General features: G+C 35.9%; 1 protein-coding gene across 1 annotated transcript in view; it reads right to left on the bottom strand.

Annotated features, from left to right (window-relative positions):
* Nucleotides 1-3,020: 3,020 nt before the first annotated feature.
* SEC63 (SEC63 homolog, protein translocation regulator) overlaps nt 3,021-16,356 on the bottom strand; it is an 87,285-nt gene continuing 73,949 nt past the window's right edge. The window contains exons 19-21 of the mRNA XM_036766405.1: nt 10,953-11,051; nt 5,762-5,866; nt 3,021-4,135 (exon numbers count right to left, since the gene is read on the bottom strand). Coding sequence (XP_036622300.1) covers nt 3,992-4,135; nt 5,762-5,866; nt 10,953-11,051 — 348 coding nt within the window. The 3' untranslated portion in view covers nt 3,021-3,991. The remainder of the gene's footprint in view (nt 4,136-5,761; nt 5,867-10,952; nt 11,052-16,356) is intronic.

Raw genomic sequence — 16,356 nt, 5'->3', positions numbered from 1 at the left:
AAAAGAGATCATTTTGAAATTGATATGCATACAGAAAACATCTTATAGATTCATTGTGCTAAGAGAATAATATACAATGCTAGCATTTCAACTTTAATTCAATAAGCATTTATTAAGCAACTACTATGTGCTAGGCACTTTGTAGAGGCTGAACTACAAAGACAAAAAGGAAATAATCTCTGCCCTCAAGGAGCTAACATTCTACTGGGGTAAACAACATGTACACAGATAAGCAAATACCAATGATACAAAAATATATACAAAGTAATCTGTGGTGGAAGCACTAATAAGAGGGGGAATTAGAAAAGACCATTTGTAAGGGGTGGCACTTGAGCTGAGGCTTGAAGGTGGAGGTGAAAAGGAAGAGCATTTGTAAGCATGATCTTCCTTGAAAAGGCACAGGCTCAAAGAGGAAGGAATGTCATTTCCAAGAAGCAGAGTAGGCTAGTTTCGCTGGAATGTTGATTATATGAATGCAAGTAATGTAAATCAGTCTAGAAAGACAGGTTGGAACCAGAAAACTTAATATTTTTATGCTAAAGGACATAGCCATTGAACCTTCTAGGAAGAGGAATGACAATGTTAGACTTGCTACAACTCCAGATTGGCAACTTTCTATAACTTCATTTTAGATCATTTATACGGTAGGCACTTTGGAATTTCAACCGCATAAGATGGAAAATTGAGTTAAGGGAACTCTTGGACAATCAATGTAACCTCACACAAAAGTAGTTGCATGACATTATAGTCACACCTTGTATGTATCTATATAGACTAAAGACAAATGTAGGGGAAAGTATGAACCCCATTTGTGGATAGGCTGATGAGAGGGGATGTATGTTGGTTCAGTGCCTTGCTGCAATATAACTGAAATCTCAAGACTGCAGATTTCCTTATTCTTCCTAACACCAAACTACAATATGGGAAGAAGCTATATGAATTGTCATTGTTTGCGATTATATATTTTTATTGGAAGAAAGCATTCTTTTTAACGTAATAGTTACACCACAGAGTTAAGTAAATCCAGATTACCACAAGGAAAATTTTCCTGACATTATGTATTCAAAAAAATCTATCAAAAAATTTACACAGGAAAAACCAAGTGGATGAAGGCATCTTGCCCTGATTGTGACTTACATTTGAAAGAGTACCAAAAAGAATTTTTGTATCAACGTAGATAGAGTTGTAATGCCAGGCTTTACAATTATAACTGCCAATTCAGACATTACAGATGAATAATGAGGGAAGCCAAGTTGAAAAGGGACAAGAGAGTACTGGATAGCATTTGGTAAACTGTCCAGTATTTTCAGTAATCAAACATAAAAGTCCCTTTAAGAAAGACCAATATTCTCCCAATGAATCATAGAACACTACAATTTCGAAACAGAAACTAAAAGTAACCCAAAAAGCAGTAGAAAGCTGCATGATGGATATACATAAACTACCACACATCGTCACTATAAAATAAGTGGCATAAAGTATGGTGAGGACATCTACGACTAGAAAAGGGAGCATGGGGTTAAGAGATGGACCATCTTGAGTTTTGCACTGGCATCCATGAAATATCAGACCTAGAGGAAGGCCTCCAACATGTTGGACGTATATTCTAAGGAGATTTTAAGAAAGAACAAAACTCAGAAAGGATAAGGTATGGATGGCCAATGATCTACATGGGGAGAGGGAGTATTCACATCGATAAGACCATGAATACATTCAAAAGGGTAAAGACCGAGTTCTTAGTTATTTTATGCAGAGATACTTTAAAACATAAGAAATTCTTGTTGATGATTTAGACGTGGCCTAGCTGTGGGAATGAACTAAATGACCTCATAAACTCACTTAGAGTCCTAAGTGTCTAAATTTAATATTGTCATCCCTGAAAGTTATTCAAGTATTAGATAAGTCAAGAATTATTTACGAAACTATAAAACAGACTAAGTTTCTAGCCAAAAAAAGTAAATTCTTGTACTGAGTAGCATTCAATTGTTTAGGGTGAATATTAAAAAATGCTTTAATATGGACAGAGAGAGGAAAAGAAGGAGATACATGTTTGAAATACAATGCATCTTTCTTAAGCATTCTCTCTAGAAGTGTTCTATACTAGTTCATTATTTTTTGGAGAAATAGCTTGAGAAATTCCTTCTAAAAAGTCTCTAGTCTCAGGTTTCCCAAACAAGCTATTTAATTTTGTCTGCTTCAAAATAAAACCCTACACATTATTCTGTGTGCCACTAACTAAAAATTTCTTAATTCAGGGCTTTCTCCAAAAATGAGCTTGAATAGCAGTTGCCTATTGTATACTCTGAAGGTAGAGAAAAATTAGTCCAAAAATTATATACATCTTCTACTTTAGAGAAGTAAGTACCATGCAAAGCAAACTCAGGGCAACACAACTTGTCAATTGCCAAGAAATTGTTTGCAAAGTGTTAAAAAGTAAAAAGAAACAAAAAGTTTTCTTTCTTTGACTAATTTGGTAAGAAATGTTAGTCTGAATTTAAAACCAAAAAACACCCCAATTCATATTTAGGTCACTTTCAAATTTTATTTCCAACTATTACAATAAACAAAAAAGTAATTCTGCCCATAAAGTGGCAACCTTCTGTAGTAAACAAGGTCAGAAATAGTGTATTCTGTCCTATAGATGTTGTTGATAAGACAGGATTATAATTTCCCCATATGACAAAATGTCAAAATCAAATCTTACTTAGTATTGCAGATTTATGGTTCCTCAACATCTAGTACTAAAAATATTTATCTTACCACTGTGGTTGATTTGTATTAATCACTACCTTCTACAATCACTAAAAGCTATTATCTTTACAGGTTGTATTGTGCCTGGAGACCAGAGATAGAGGAAGGATAATACTAACCCATGTTAGTGTATACCGTACAGAAACACCAGTAACTTCAGCATTTTTGTACAATGTTGTAAACAAAGTGGAAAAATAAAAACATGTACTCCCACCTATGTATAAACTGTTTCTAGGGGTAAAAAAGATAAACACCATTACAAATGCAAACTGAGTCAAACATCTGGTTTATTGATAGGAGTTCAAAATGAATACAAAAGATGCCTCCTTCGCATGTTTTTGTTTTCACCTTAGAAGGTTTCTGACAGAGTCAGGTAGATTAAAAGCTAAGAATGTCTTTCATCTTTTATACTGTACCTTTGACAAAAGGTATAATAACATGTAAGCCACCAACATCAGATAACATATGGTCCCACAGTCATTTTTAGACAAACATCTTATCAACAGAATTAGATCTTGCATTGATCTGCTGAAATAGAGGCTTAAAAATGTTTTAAGCCATTAAGAGCATTTTATGACATAGTCAATAATTTTTTATAATGTGTATGAGTATCTTGGGCAATTAAGAAAAGGCAAATCCCAAAACGTAGCCCTCTATGCTATGTGGAATGTGCTTCCTAAGGACAGGACGCGAACTGATGACCAGAACAAGTAAAAACAGGAGATTTAAAGCTATCGGAGTTGTTATAACATTCTCATATCAGTGAAAAATATTGAGAAAATGAGTAACAGTTTATCAAGATTAAAACTTGTGCAGATGGTACCTAAAAGATGTTTATTTTTCTAAAAAATAAAGCTGACTGCAGAAAGTTACTCATTGAGATTTTTTTTTTCATGGTACTTTTTCTTTTATTGGGACCATAGACTGCTCAGACGATACATAGCCCACACTTTTGGACAATTATAATAAAAAAGATTTATTATCATTGTTGAAATAAATGCACCATCCCACAGTTAAGAGGCTTAAATAAGCCACAAGCATCTTGCAGGTTGTACCCATGGCAAAATATTGCTAGACCTCCACTGGCAAGTTACATAATGCACTCGTACTGGGCAAAGAAACTAAACAATTCTCCTCAACAACACTTCTGCACTGTGTTTCTGGTTTACTGTACAGTTCCATCATAACAGCAAAAAGTTTGCAAATGTGTGCAAATAGTGTAGTCAGTTCAGAGTATTGTTTAGTCATCATCATCTTCTTCCTCTTCTTCTTCTTCAAAACTATCTTCAAAGCCCTCACTATCTTCCTGGTCTTCATCTCCCTCTATTGTTGTATCCCACTGTGGGTGATTTTCTGGCACTGGCTTAGCTTCATGAACTTCCAACTGCAAAAAGAAAGTTTGAGTGTTGAAATTTTCATTTTTATGAATAATAATGATAGCTGATGCTTACAGACAGTATTTTACAACTTATGAAGCACTTGATATATATTATTTCATTTGTTCCTTACACAGAGCAAATAGAAAGTCAAGAGACTGGGTTACAATCTTAGCTCTAACATATACCAGAAATATGACCATAAATCATCATTTCTCCAAAGAGTACTCAGCTGTGAATCTTTGGTTTTCCTTTGTATCTCAACTATGGTCTAAATTTGGATGTGTATCAGAAGGCTGAAGAAGATTTTGTATGCCCTTTCCCCTACAACATACACAATGACTGTATTTGTTTTTCAGTACCTTTTGAATACATTTTTATAAATACTGTCTCATATACCTGTGGCACACAAATGGGAGGCAAAGTAAGATGATCTTTACTACCCACACCGCTTTGCCCCTTAATACCCAACCAGTCCTATGCCCTCTAACAGTATAGAAGTCATCGCTTGTGCTATAAATTAGAATGACTTCTGCAGCAAATGGGCACCTCTAGCAATAGACTAAATCCTAGTGGGCATGTGCTTCAGATGAGTGGGTTGCTACCTCATTAGAGAAAGGAAACTTCAGAATGTCAAAGTCCTAAGATGAGGTCATCAAAAGTAGTGCATGTTGGAGATTGATAAACAAAAGTCTTTGTGACTCCTAGTGTAAAAAACTGAAATACTATAATGGGATAAGGAAACAGTCAGAAGTGAAGAATGAACTTTTGTAAAGGTATGATTAATCTGTCCTCAGGTCCCACCTCCCTCTCCAGCAAGTATTACTTCTACAATATTCCCTTCAGGTAACCATCCAACCCCTAACTGAACAACTCTGGCAAGAGGGAATTATTTTATATCCCATTCTACTTTTGGGCAACTTAGAAAAAAATTTCGAATTGAAACAAAATTTGCCTCCTTGTAATTTTAACTCACTGGTCCTAGTTTCCCTCTTTGGAGCAGAATAAGGCTAAATATTCTTTCACATGATAGCCCTCCAAATACTTGAAGGCATCTAGACAACTGTCATCACCAAACCTAATTCCATGCCACCCCCCTCCCAAGTATTCTCTTCTCTAGACTAAGCATTTCCAATTCTTTAAGATCTTCCTCATACAACATGGCTTTGAGAACTTTCACTTTGTTCTGATTACTTTCTTCTGGACATCTTCCAATTTGTCACTACTGCTTTGCAAGTGTGACACTCAGAAATGAACATAACACACCAGGTGTGGTCAGATCAGTGCAAAGTATGACATTCCTCTTATTCTAGTCACTACACTTCTGTTAATACAACCTAAGGTTTTCATTAGCTTTTCTGAAAGTCCTTTCATATTGCTGTCTCAGAGGGTTTTCAGTTGGCTTGTCAATTCAAGCTCCTAAACTGTTACAAATCTTAATATTAAACTTCAAGGAAGTATTTTACTCTTAAAAAAAAAACAGGCCAACCCATAACACATACTACATATAAAAACATTTGATGAACTCTTTCCTGTCTCATTATTTACTTCTACAAACTAAAGATAGCTTAATCAAATAATTGTTCAAATCAAGAAGTAGGAAATATATTTACTGAATGGTCTTTAATTCCTACCTTCAATGGTTTAATCTGGTCCAAACCCATATAGGAATCTGATCTTAGATATACTGTATACTGATAATTTCCAGGTTTTCCTGGAGCGGGGAACTTCAGTTCTACCTGAAAGATAAAAGATAAATTTGTTAACTTCAGAGCAATGATTCTTGGCTCTTACAAGTCTTAAATCAAGCCTAATAGTTTCTGTTTCTCTGGTGCTTATGGTTTACAAAATAAAATACTTAAATCCATGATTACCTGAGCTTCACCACAACTCTTTAAAGTAGGTACTACAGGTATTATTAAACTCAATTTTACAGTTGAGGAAATAGGCAAAGAGGTTAAATGACCTGCTCACTGATACAAAGCCAAGTAAGTAACAGAGACAGCATGTGAAGATATGTTTCTTGATTAAGTCCAATGCTCCCTTCATTGCCTGCCAATATAAAATAATACATAAACCAAAAAGAAACCAACCTGTGGAAGCAGAGACCTTTCATCTGCATCCCCATGATTTTTAATGTAATAGAGAGAAATTGCTACAAGGGGTCAAGTTATATACTGGCATTTTCAAAATAACAGCTTTCATTTAAGAGGAATTTTGAAGAAGAATCCAAGACTTTGAAAGGTCTGTGAAAAATGTATTATTTGCATAATGTATGTAGGATTTATAGAAATCACAATAATACATGGAAGTTAATCACAATAAAATCTGAGTTGGTAAAGAGAAGGGAGCCATTTTTTTCCTCTTCTTACTTCTAAACAGCTCACTGACAAGGTTAGGTAGCAGCTTTTCTGGTGGCTAAGAAAATAGCTATTTTACCTGGATAATGGATATACACAAAGATAATGTAAATTTTTACTATACAAACTATTTAGAAACATGAAGAGGAAGAAAGTCACAAGCCAGAAAGACAGAAGAGTTAATGGATAGGGGTCAAAGAAAAGGAGCAATGACTCCCTTACATACAATCTTGGTTTAGGTAAATCTCTGCTTTTTAGCTCCTCTCTAAAGTTTGAAAGCCAAGTGATCTGTTATATAAATTATTCCACCATATATCATGGTGGCCATACAGAAACAGTTCTGTCATGATATCTGAGTAATCACAACTAGCTTCTCTGGGCTTCCTAAAATTACTAAATATTAATATATTGCTAAAAAGATTCCAAAAACCTTAGGGTTGCACCAGGATTTAAAAATAAAGTAAAATGGTAAAAATTTCCTTAGATGCTCCTTCTGTTCAAGTTATAGGATGGCATTAAAGAGAAATCTTTGCCAAGGCCAGGAAAAGGGTCCTATTGTTGTCTGGGCATGTATTTACCTTTTGTCATTTGGTCCCACAAAAAAAGGTTGCTTTTATCAGGTTTTTTTTTTAATTAGGGTCAGGCTTTTAATCTATTTTAGCAATATATGTCTAGTATTTCACTGTGTGATATATTGATGTCCAGGTGAATTTGGTTTATGAAATTTATTTAACAGTGAACTGGTAAATGTGGAATTAAATAGCTTTACTCATTTCAAAATTTAAAACAAAAGTTAAGGCTTTGATGTGCATGAAAACAATAGCAGAGAGCAATTTAAGATATGAGTAAGCAAAACATAAAGCTCATGTGGGGGAGGGGGAAGGATATTTTAAACTGGACATTCATCATTTATTATTAAACTGATTTGATTGCAACAATGCAAATTTGCATATCACTTCTGCTTCTGGCCAGAGTAACTAACTGGAGAAAGATAAAGTTTAAAATTATACATATAAGAAATTAACTTAGGCATTTGGGGCTTTTTAAAAAGGCTATCCCAAATTAAGTTTTGTTAATCCTAACTAAAAAAAATTCATGGTTCTGGAATTCAATTGTTGGGCAACATCAACAGTAGAAGTATATTTGATCATTATTACTAAAGATGGAACTACTCCCCCCTTTTCCTTAATGTAACATTATTTTTTTGTGATAGTTTACAGTGCAATTACTATGAAATTTAAAACTCATAAATGGGCATGAACATTTATCCCATGTGAATAATACAACTGAATGTATGCGATGTGTTTATTGGGAATATGAAAGAATTGCCATTTATAAGATTAACTACTATGTTTAGACTTTAAAATGTCATAGAACTGTGCCATTGCTGGCTAGAAATAAATTTAAAAAGAATGCAGAGTACCTGTGACTGTAGAACGTTATACTAGGAAACAGCATACAATCTATGATTTGATGAACTTAGTTAAGTCACCAATGGAATCAGACTTTTCAATTACTTTCTTAAAGATGCAGAAATCATGAAGAATACAGGAAATTCAAAAGACTAAATTCCTGCTTTCCTTAATTTATTCTTGTTTATAAGACTAATTTTTAAAAGTTAGTGGGATTTTTTTTGACTGCTGAAACTGTTTATAAATTGTGCCATTTCAATATGGAATTCGAGGATGTGATGTTTTAAAGTGTGCTGTTTAGAACAGATGTAGTATAACAAAGCAAGGCAGGGCTGGCGAACTCAAGAAGGAAAGGAAAATATTAATATTTCAGAAGGCAAGGGGAAAAGGTAATGTAAAATGATAAGCTATCATAATAAAGTAAGGAGAAGTAAGAAATTAATGAAACTAAGTTAAACTAGAAATTAATCAATATAAAGCCAGGGCCGTGAAAACCTCTTATTGCTAGAATGACCTAAGCTGCCTGTTAACAGCAAGCAGTTGAATCCAGTATAACCCTACCTGCTAGTCATCCATGACAACATAAAAGATGCTTTGGTTGTTTCAAAGCCTCATTCCTTGTGATGACATGCCTATGCACCTTTGATTTGGGCCTTTATACTATTCTTCATCAAAGGGGTCCAAGAGTTTCTGTGGAACAAGCAGGCAGTCTCAGCAGAGCAAAAAAGACAGCCTTGGTATGCCCTTACTGTTTATAGAAGGCAATGACATTTTGAAAGTTCTTATAGAGGGGAATACTGGAATTAATAATAGACCAATTTAAAAAAGACAACCCTCTGATGATACTGATATGAGAATATACTGATATGAGAAGCAATGATACAACACAGCTGGAACAAATTCCATGAGGATATGCAGAATGGAGACTAATGACAAATGCATACAGAAGTACTATTTCTTACAGTCATGCTATTTATTTAATCAGTAAGGTTCTCAATAATAAAATAATGGTATACCAATGTTTGCATTGGTAAGGTGCAATAAGATTTGCTATTTACTATTTCTAATCATTTCAAGTTTCCTGGAGAAAGATGGTAAGAGCAATTTACACATTTGCTTTAGGTATCAAACATCACAGCAACACTATGTACTTTTCATTCAAATTAAAGCACTAGGAAGAACCTTCAGAAATGCCTTCAAAATATGATACATGAAAGGGTATATTAATCGGGGCACCATACCAAAATAAAGATAAAAGAACCTCTCCCATCATTAATGTAAAGCAGGTTCTGGATAACCAAGCCACACTTATTACAACTCTCAAACAGAAACTAGTTAAAAGTAATTGGGAAAGTTTTGTTTGGGAAGTAGGAAAGAAGGTAATTAGAAGAGATATATGAAGCAGATCTACTAAAGTATAAAGATAAAAGCCTTTGGTGTACAATGTAAAAATCTGGCAGGTAGAAAATTTATTTTTCTTGTCTCTTAAAAAAAAGGGGGGGAGGGGAGATGCTTAAAGCAAAGAACTTACACTAAATGATCTGTAAAGTCCCTTCTAGCCCTGCCCTATGACCCCAGGCAATAACAGTCCCATTCATCAAACTCTTTATGTCTAACCCAGGTCTACTTCACAGGGAATATAGGCTACTGGATGATATAGTGGACAGAGTGCTGGGAACCGGAGTCAGGAAGACATGAGTTCAAAGCCAGCCTTAGACACTTACTTAGCTGTGTGAACCTGGTTAAGTTAATAAACCTGTTTGACTCAGTTTCCCCATCTGTAAAATGGGGATAACAATAGCATCTGCCTCCCAGGGTTGCTGTGAGAATCAAACGAGATCATAATTATAAAGCACCTACAGTGCCTGGTACATAGAGAGGGCTATATACATGATAGCTATTACCATTACTAAGATCAGAACAGATTAAAAAGTGGGAAATCTTTTGCTGCCCATAAGAAATTACTAATTTAACTCTTTAAACCAGTACATGATCCTTATTCTAGACACACACACACACACACACACACACACAAACAAAAACCTTTCTCAAAATTAAAGTTAAAATTGATATTTGTATTAGCAAGGTATATATATTATATAGCTATTAAGCTATACCTTAATGAAATGGCACAATCTATAAACAGCTTCAGCAGTCACAGAAAAAAAAAACCCTAGAACTTTTAAAAATTAGTCTTACAAACAAGAATAAATTAAGGAACAGCTAATTAAGGTATAGCCAATGAGCTAACATGCTATTTTGAGCATTAAACAAAACAGCAATGAAACATTTTAAATATCTTGCCACTCAGTTAAAAAATGAGAGAAAGTTGTTTTTCAAAGAATAATTAACACTAGAGAAGTAACGAAACCATCCCAAGACTTTACTCCTCTTTCCTATCCCTCTATACAAACGCGAACTAAGAACACCTTTCCTAGGGAGTACAAAATATAAGAAGGAAGGTTGTGGGGGCAGTTGAAAGCAATTATATCCCTAAATAACCAAAGACAAAATATTTTTTGTCACAAATGTCCATTAGTAAAGATAAATGTATCATGTGAAACATAACACTGTCAGTACAGAAGTATTTCTTGTTTATTTTCTCAGATTCCATTCTTAATTCAAAGGGGAGAAAAACATTTATTTTTTAAACAGAATGCTTAAATATTGATTAACAGATTAGTAAGGGAAAACCCTGTAAAATTTGTAGACAACACAACTCCTGAAAAGGAGAAATACATAAAATCGTATTTTCTTTAGCATTAAAATATCCAAAGTGCAAAAATCTTGAAAAGCAAATGTCAAGAAGACACTCTGACTATTAAACTCTGATAATCTATCATATGCAAATCTTAACTGAAGGCAAAAGATTCTGCTTCTATGAAAAAACCAAAAGATATGCTAGAGAAAAAAATTATTTGGTGGACTGTGCAAGGGAAATGAACATAAAATTTTAAAGTCAGAAAGAAAAAGAACAGTGCAATTATATACTTATGTATGTGACATATATGCATATGTCACAAATACTGAAATGGTATTATACAATTAATTACCTCTTCCATATCTTTTAACGTGCACACATGGTATGGCATAGATATCAATGTTTGTTCCTTCCTATCTGCAATATAAAGCCACCACCACTCTTGCTTTTCCTGTGGAGGGGAAGAAGAAAAGTCCTGTATGTCATTAGGAAAAAAACCAACAATTTTACATTAAAAGGGAGGGTCATATGGAAGAAGGGGAAAGTGGGAAGGTATATCAGAAAGGAACTACGGCGTAAAAAACAAAAAGCAGCAATAAAAATTTTAAAACCAACTTAACTGGATGAATTTAGAAGGATGTCTGTCTAATATCAGAAATACTTATAATCACATGATTGACAAATACATACCAAGAACCAAAAAGTAAGCCAAAAGAACGCTGAGCAGTCAAAATATGTAATCAACTAAAAATTATTTATTAAGCACTTACTATGTGCCAGGTAGTATGTTAAGTGAGCACTAGGACACAAAAAAAGGCAAATATAATGCCTGCTCTCAAGGAGTTCACATTATAGTAGGAAAGACAACACATAAATTACTGGGTATACAAGAGATGAGTACATACAAAGCAGATGGGAGGTAATCTCAGAGGGGAAGGCACTACTAGCTGGTGGGAAGGAAAGGTTGGGGGAGAGAAGATTGGTAATGCACAGTGAGAGGTAGGTAAATGGTACACAGATAACTTTAATACAAGGGAGAAGTTCAGAGGACTGATCAAGAAAAGGTGTTGTAAGAATCACAGTTGCAGAACTCTAGAGTTGGAAGGGACCTCAGTCATCTAGTCCAACCCATAACTGATTTAAAATCCAAATTGAGGGAGAAATCACTTTGAGATGAGAAGGTCCTCCTTCCAAGGAGGAAGTGGAACTAGAGTATTTCAAAAAGTGGAGTGGGGAGGTGACAGAAATCTATTACAGCAAGAAGAGTCACCATAAGCAAAAGCACACAGAAGACTGGAGAAAGCAGGACAAAGAACACCCACATGAGCTTCAAGATAGAAAAGTGAACATACGCTCACCACCACCATACTTGCTCTTACCTCTACACACCAATCTAACAAGTTTTTAACTGCCTGGGTTTTTAACCCAAAGCAGAGGAAAAGGAAGGTACCTAGAAAGCAGTAAGAAGCCCCAGCTTACAGCAGGGTAGGAGAAGTAGACACAAGAAAATGCTGTCATCAAGTGTCCTAAAGAACAGTAGTAAACAGCTGAATGAAAGCTCAATAGGTTCTGAGGGAATGGATGTGTTATAAAAACAGTTCAATAACTGGTGTTCACGGTTGGGGGAGGAGCCAAGATGGCCTGGAAAGCAGGGACTTACCTAGGGCTCTCCCCCAGGACCCTCCAAACACCGATAAAAATGGCTCTGAACAAATTCTAGAGCTGCAGAACCCATGAAATAGCAGAGGGAAGCAGGGGTCCAGCCCAGGACAGCCTGGATGGTCGCTGGGTAAGGTCTATGGCGCACAGAGCTGGGAGTGGAGCAGAGCAGAGCCCAGCGTGGACTGCGCCTGGACCAACCAGACTGTGAGCCAGGTGGAAGAGGCCCTAGTGGTGGCAGTTACCAGACTTCTCAACCCACAAACACCAAAGACAACAGAGAAGGTTAGTGGGAAAAGCTGCTGGGACAGAGTGAAAGGAGTTTGCGGTTTGGCCACTGCCCCAGGGATTGGGGGGGGCGGGGTTAGCTACAGAACTACAGCTGCAGTTGCTTCCAGCCCCAGGCCCACCTGGTGGGAGGAATAAAGTGTTGGATCTGAACTGGAGTGCAGAGCCTGCTTAAGATCTGAGTCAGGTCTGGGTTGGCACTTGGAGGAGGAGTAGCGCTGGTGTGGCAGAGCTTGCTGTGTAGAAATAGCTCTGAAAACAACAGCACAGCCCCTCAAGCTTGGGACAAAGTACTCTATACTCTACAAGCAGTCATTCCCTGACGAAAATCTCAAGGGTCAGGTAAGTTGGCTAGGAACATGGCCAGGAAGCGAAAACGCACTTAGATTCAGACTCAGACTTTGCAATCTTTCTTTGGTGACAAAGAAGACCAAAACATATAGCCAGAAGAAGTCAACAAAGTCAAAGAGTCTACATCAAAAGTCTCCAAGAAAAACATGAACTAGTCTCAGGCCATGGAAGAGCTCAAAAAGGATTTGGAAAAGCAAGTTAGAGAAGTAGAGGAAAAATTGGGAAGAGAAATGAGAAGGATGCAAGAAAACCATGAAAAACAAGTCAATGACTGGCTAAAAGAGACCCAAAAAATCCTGAAGAAAATAACACCTTAAAAAAGACTAACTCAAATGGCAAAAGAGCTCCAAAAAGCCAATAAGGAGAAGAATGCCTTGAAAGGCAGCACTAGCTAAATGCAAAAGGAGGTCCAAAAGACCACTGAAGAAAATACTACCTTAAAAATTAGATTGGAGCAAGTGGAAGCTTGAGAAATCAAGATATTATAAAACAGAACCAAAGGAATGAAAAAATGGAAGACAATGTGAAATATCTCTTTGGAAAAACCACTGACCTGAAAAATACATCCCGGAGAGATAATTTAAAAATTATTGGACTACCTGAAAGCCATGATCAAAAAGAGAGGCTAGATATAATCTTTCAAGAAATTATCAAGGAGAACTGCCCTGATATCCTAGAGCCAGAGGGTAAAATAGAAATTGAAAGAATCCACCGATCACCACCTGAAAAAGATCCCAAAAAGAAAACTCCTAAGAATATTGTCGCCAAATTCCAGAGCTCCCAGATCAAGGAGAAAATACTGCAAGCAGCCAGAAAGAAACAATTTGAGTATTGTGGAAACACGATTAGAATAACACAAGATCTAGCAGCTTCTACATTAAGGGATCGAAGGGCTTGGAATATGATATTCCAGAGGTCAATGGAGCTAGGATTAAAACCAAGAATCACCTACCCAGCAAAACTGAGTATCATGCTCCAAGGCAAAATATGGACTTTCAATAAAATAAGAGGACTTTCAAGTTTTATTAGTGAAAAGACCAGAGCTGAATAGAAAATTTGACTTTCAAACACAAGAATCAAGAGAAGCATGAAAAGGTAAACAAGAAAGAGAAATCATAAGGAACTTACTAAAGTTAAACTGTTTTGTTTACATTCCTACATGGAAAGATGATGTGTATAATTCATGAGACCTCAGTATTAGGGTAGCTGAAGGGAATACATACATACATACATATATATATATGTATGTGTGTGTGTGTATGTGTATATATTGTGTATATATGTGTATATATGTGTATATATATGTGTATGCGTATATATCTGTATATGTATATGGGCAGAGGGCACAGGGTGAGTTGAAGATGAAGGGATGATACCTAAAAAAAAAAAATCAAACTAAGGGATGACAGAGGAATATATTGAGAGAGGGAGAAAGGGAGAGATAGAATGAGGTAAATTATCTCGCATAAAACTGACAAGAAAAATCAGTTCTGTTGGGAGGGAAGAGGTGGCAAGTGAGTGAGAATGAGTGAATCTTGCTCTCATTGGATTTGGATTTGACCTGAGGAGGGAATAACATACACGCTCAATTAGGCATCTTACCCCACAGGAAAGGAGGAGGAAGGGGATAAAAAAGGTGGGCCGATAGAAGGGAGGGCAGATAGGGGAAGGAGGTAAGCAAAAGCAAACACTTTCAAAAAGGGACAGGGTCAAGGGAGAAAATTGGATAAAGGGGGATAGGATAGGAAGGAGCAAAATATAGTTAGTCTTTCACAACATGCGTACTGTAGAAGGGTTTTGCATGATACACATGGGGCCTATGTTGAATTGCTTACCTTCTTAGGGAGGGTGGATGGGGAGGGAAGAGGGGAGAGAATTTGGAACTCAAAGTTTTAAAAGAAGACATTCAAAAAAGAAAAAGTTCTTGCATGCAGCTAGGAAATAAGATATACAGGCAATGGGGCATAAACATCTATCTTGCCCCATGAGAAAGTAAGGGAAAAGGGGACGGGGGGAGTGGGGTTACAGAAGAAAGGCTGACTGGGGAACGGGGCAATCAGAATATATGCCATCTTGGGTGGGGGGGAGGGTAGAAATTAGGAGAAAATTTGTAATTCAAACTCTTGTGAAAATTAATGCTGAAAACTAAAAATGTTAAATAAATAAAAAAAATAAAGAGAAAAACAAAACAAAAAAAATAAGTAACTGGTGTTCACAATGCACTTCCAATTGTCAAGAAAAATTTAAAATTCAGCATCTTCTGTTTAAAAAAATAAGGAACAAGCTAACATATTTTCCCTATAAAATGATTAAAGGTGTTTTGGTGGTGGTGTTTTTTTTTTTTAAGTCTTCTGTTTAATGGTACAAATCTCAGCTATCCAGAAGGACCCAAGTACCTGGAATGTTCTCCCACTCCCACCACCTCTATCTGTTTAAATCCTCCCCATCCTTCAAAGCTCTGCGAAAATGCTACCTTTCGTTAAGTATTCTTGATTTATCCCCCCAACTGGAAGCACATTTTCTTCTCTCAATTCCACACACACACATTTCTGTTAGGACATCCACCACATTCTGCCTAGGTGCCTAGCAGTTCAGTCACATGTGCATCTGGTTTATCTCCCCTAGTACAATGTACTGTGCTCTGCATGTAGTAGTACTCAACAAATGCTTGCTGAAAAATGAAACTAATTTTTTGGAAAAAATTAAGATCATTCATGATATTTAAATTACCACAAAAATTATCATTAGCTCACGGTTTTATTATGCAAGAGCCAACAACTGGTTAAAATTGGAGTCTTTCAAAATAATCGCCTAATTTTAAAAGACCATCTTAAGATGCCTCCACTTTTATATTTTATATTAAAATTTCACATGACTAGGACATATAACAACATAAACTAAGGTAATTATTTTCCTAATATTAACGTACACTATAGTTATGACTATATAAAACTGAAGATCACCAAGAAAAAAATACCTGAGTTCTCATGTACAGAACCCTCTGGGTAACCATAAATTAGCACAGATTTTTTATGTATTGTTCTTCACTTAAAGGAGCAAGAACACAAAATTAACTAACATGTTAATTTTGTAGGGTGAAGAGTATATTCCATTGTCATATTTTTGTCAGAAACATCACTTCTAGAGACAGAACTAAGACACATGTTTCATGACATAGATTCCATCTCCCCTTTAAAGATTTGAGAAATTTGCTCCCTGTGACAACCTCAGCAAGATTTTCTTCCCGGAACAACTTCATCTAAAGGAATTGTGTTCAAGGAGGATCCATTAATGGAGGTCAACACTTTCATGAATACCCGGAGACATTCCATAACTAAGTAAATATTTAAATTTTAAAATATTAGATAGCCTGGTCCTATGAATTTTGGCTATATGCCAGCTTCAAAATAAGATTCACATAGCAGAAGAATATTTAGCCCTTAAATTTTCCACACCTC

Source organism: Trichosurus vulpecula, chromosome 7, assembly GCF_011100635.1.
Source record: "Trichosurus vulpecula isolate mTriVul1 chromosome 7, mTriVul1.pri, whole genome shotgun sequence".
Lineage (NCBI taxonomy): Eukaryota > Metazoa > Chordata > Mammalia > Diprotodontia > Phalangeridae > Trichosurus > Trichosurus vulpecula.
Note: the sequence above shows the minus strand (reverse complement) of the source record. Positions and strands in the feature narration are given on the sequence as shown.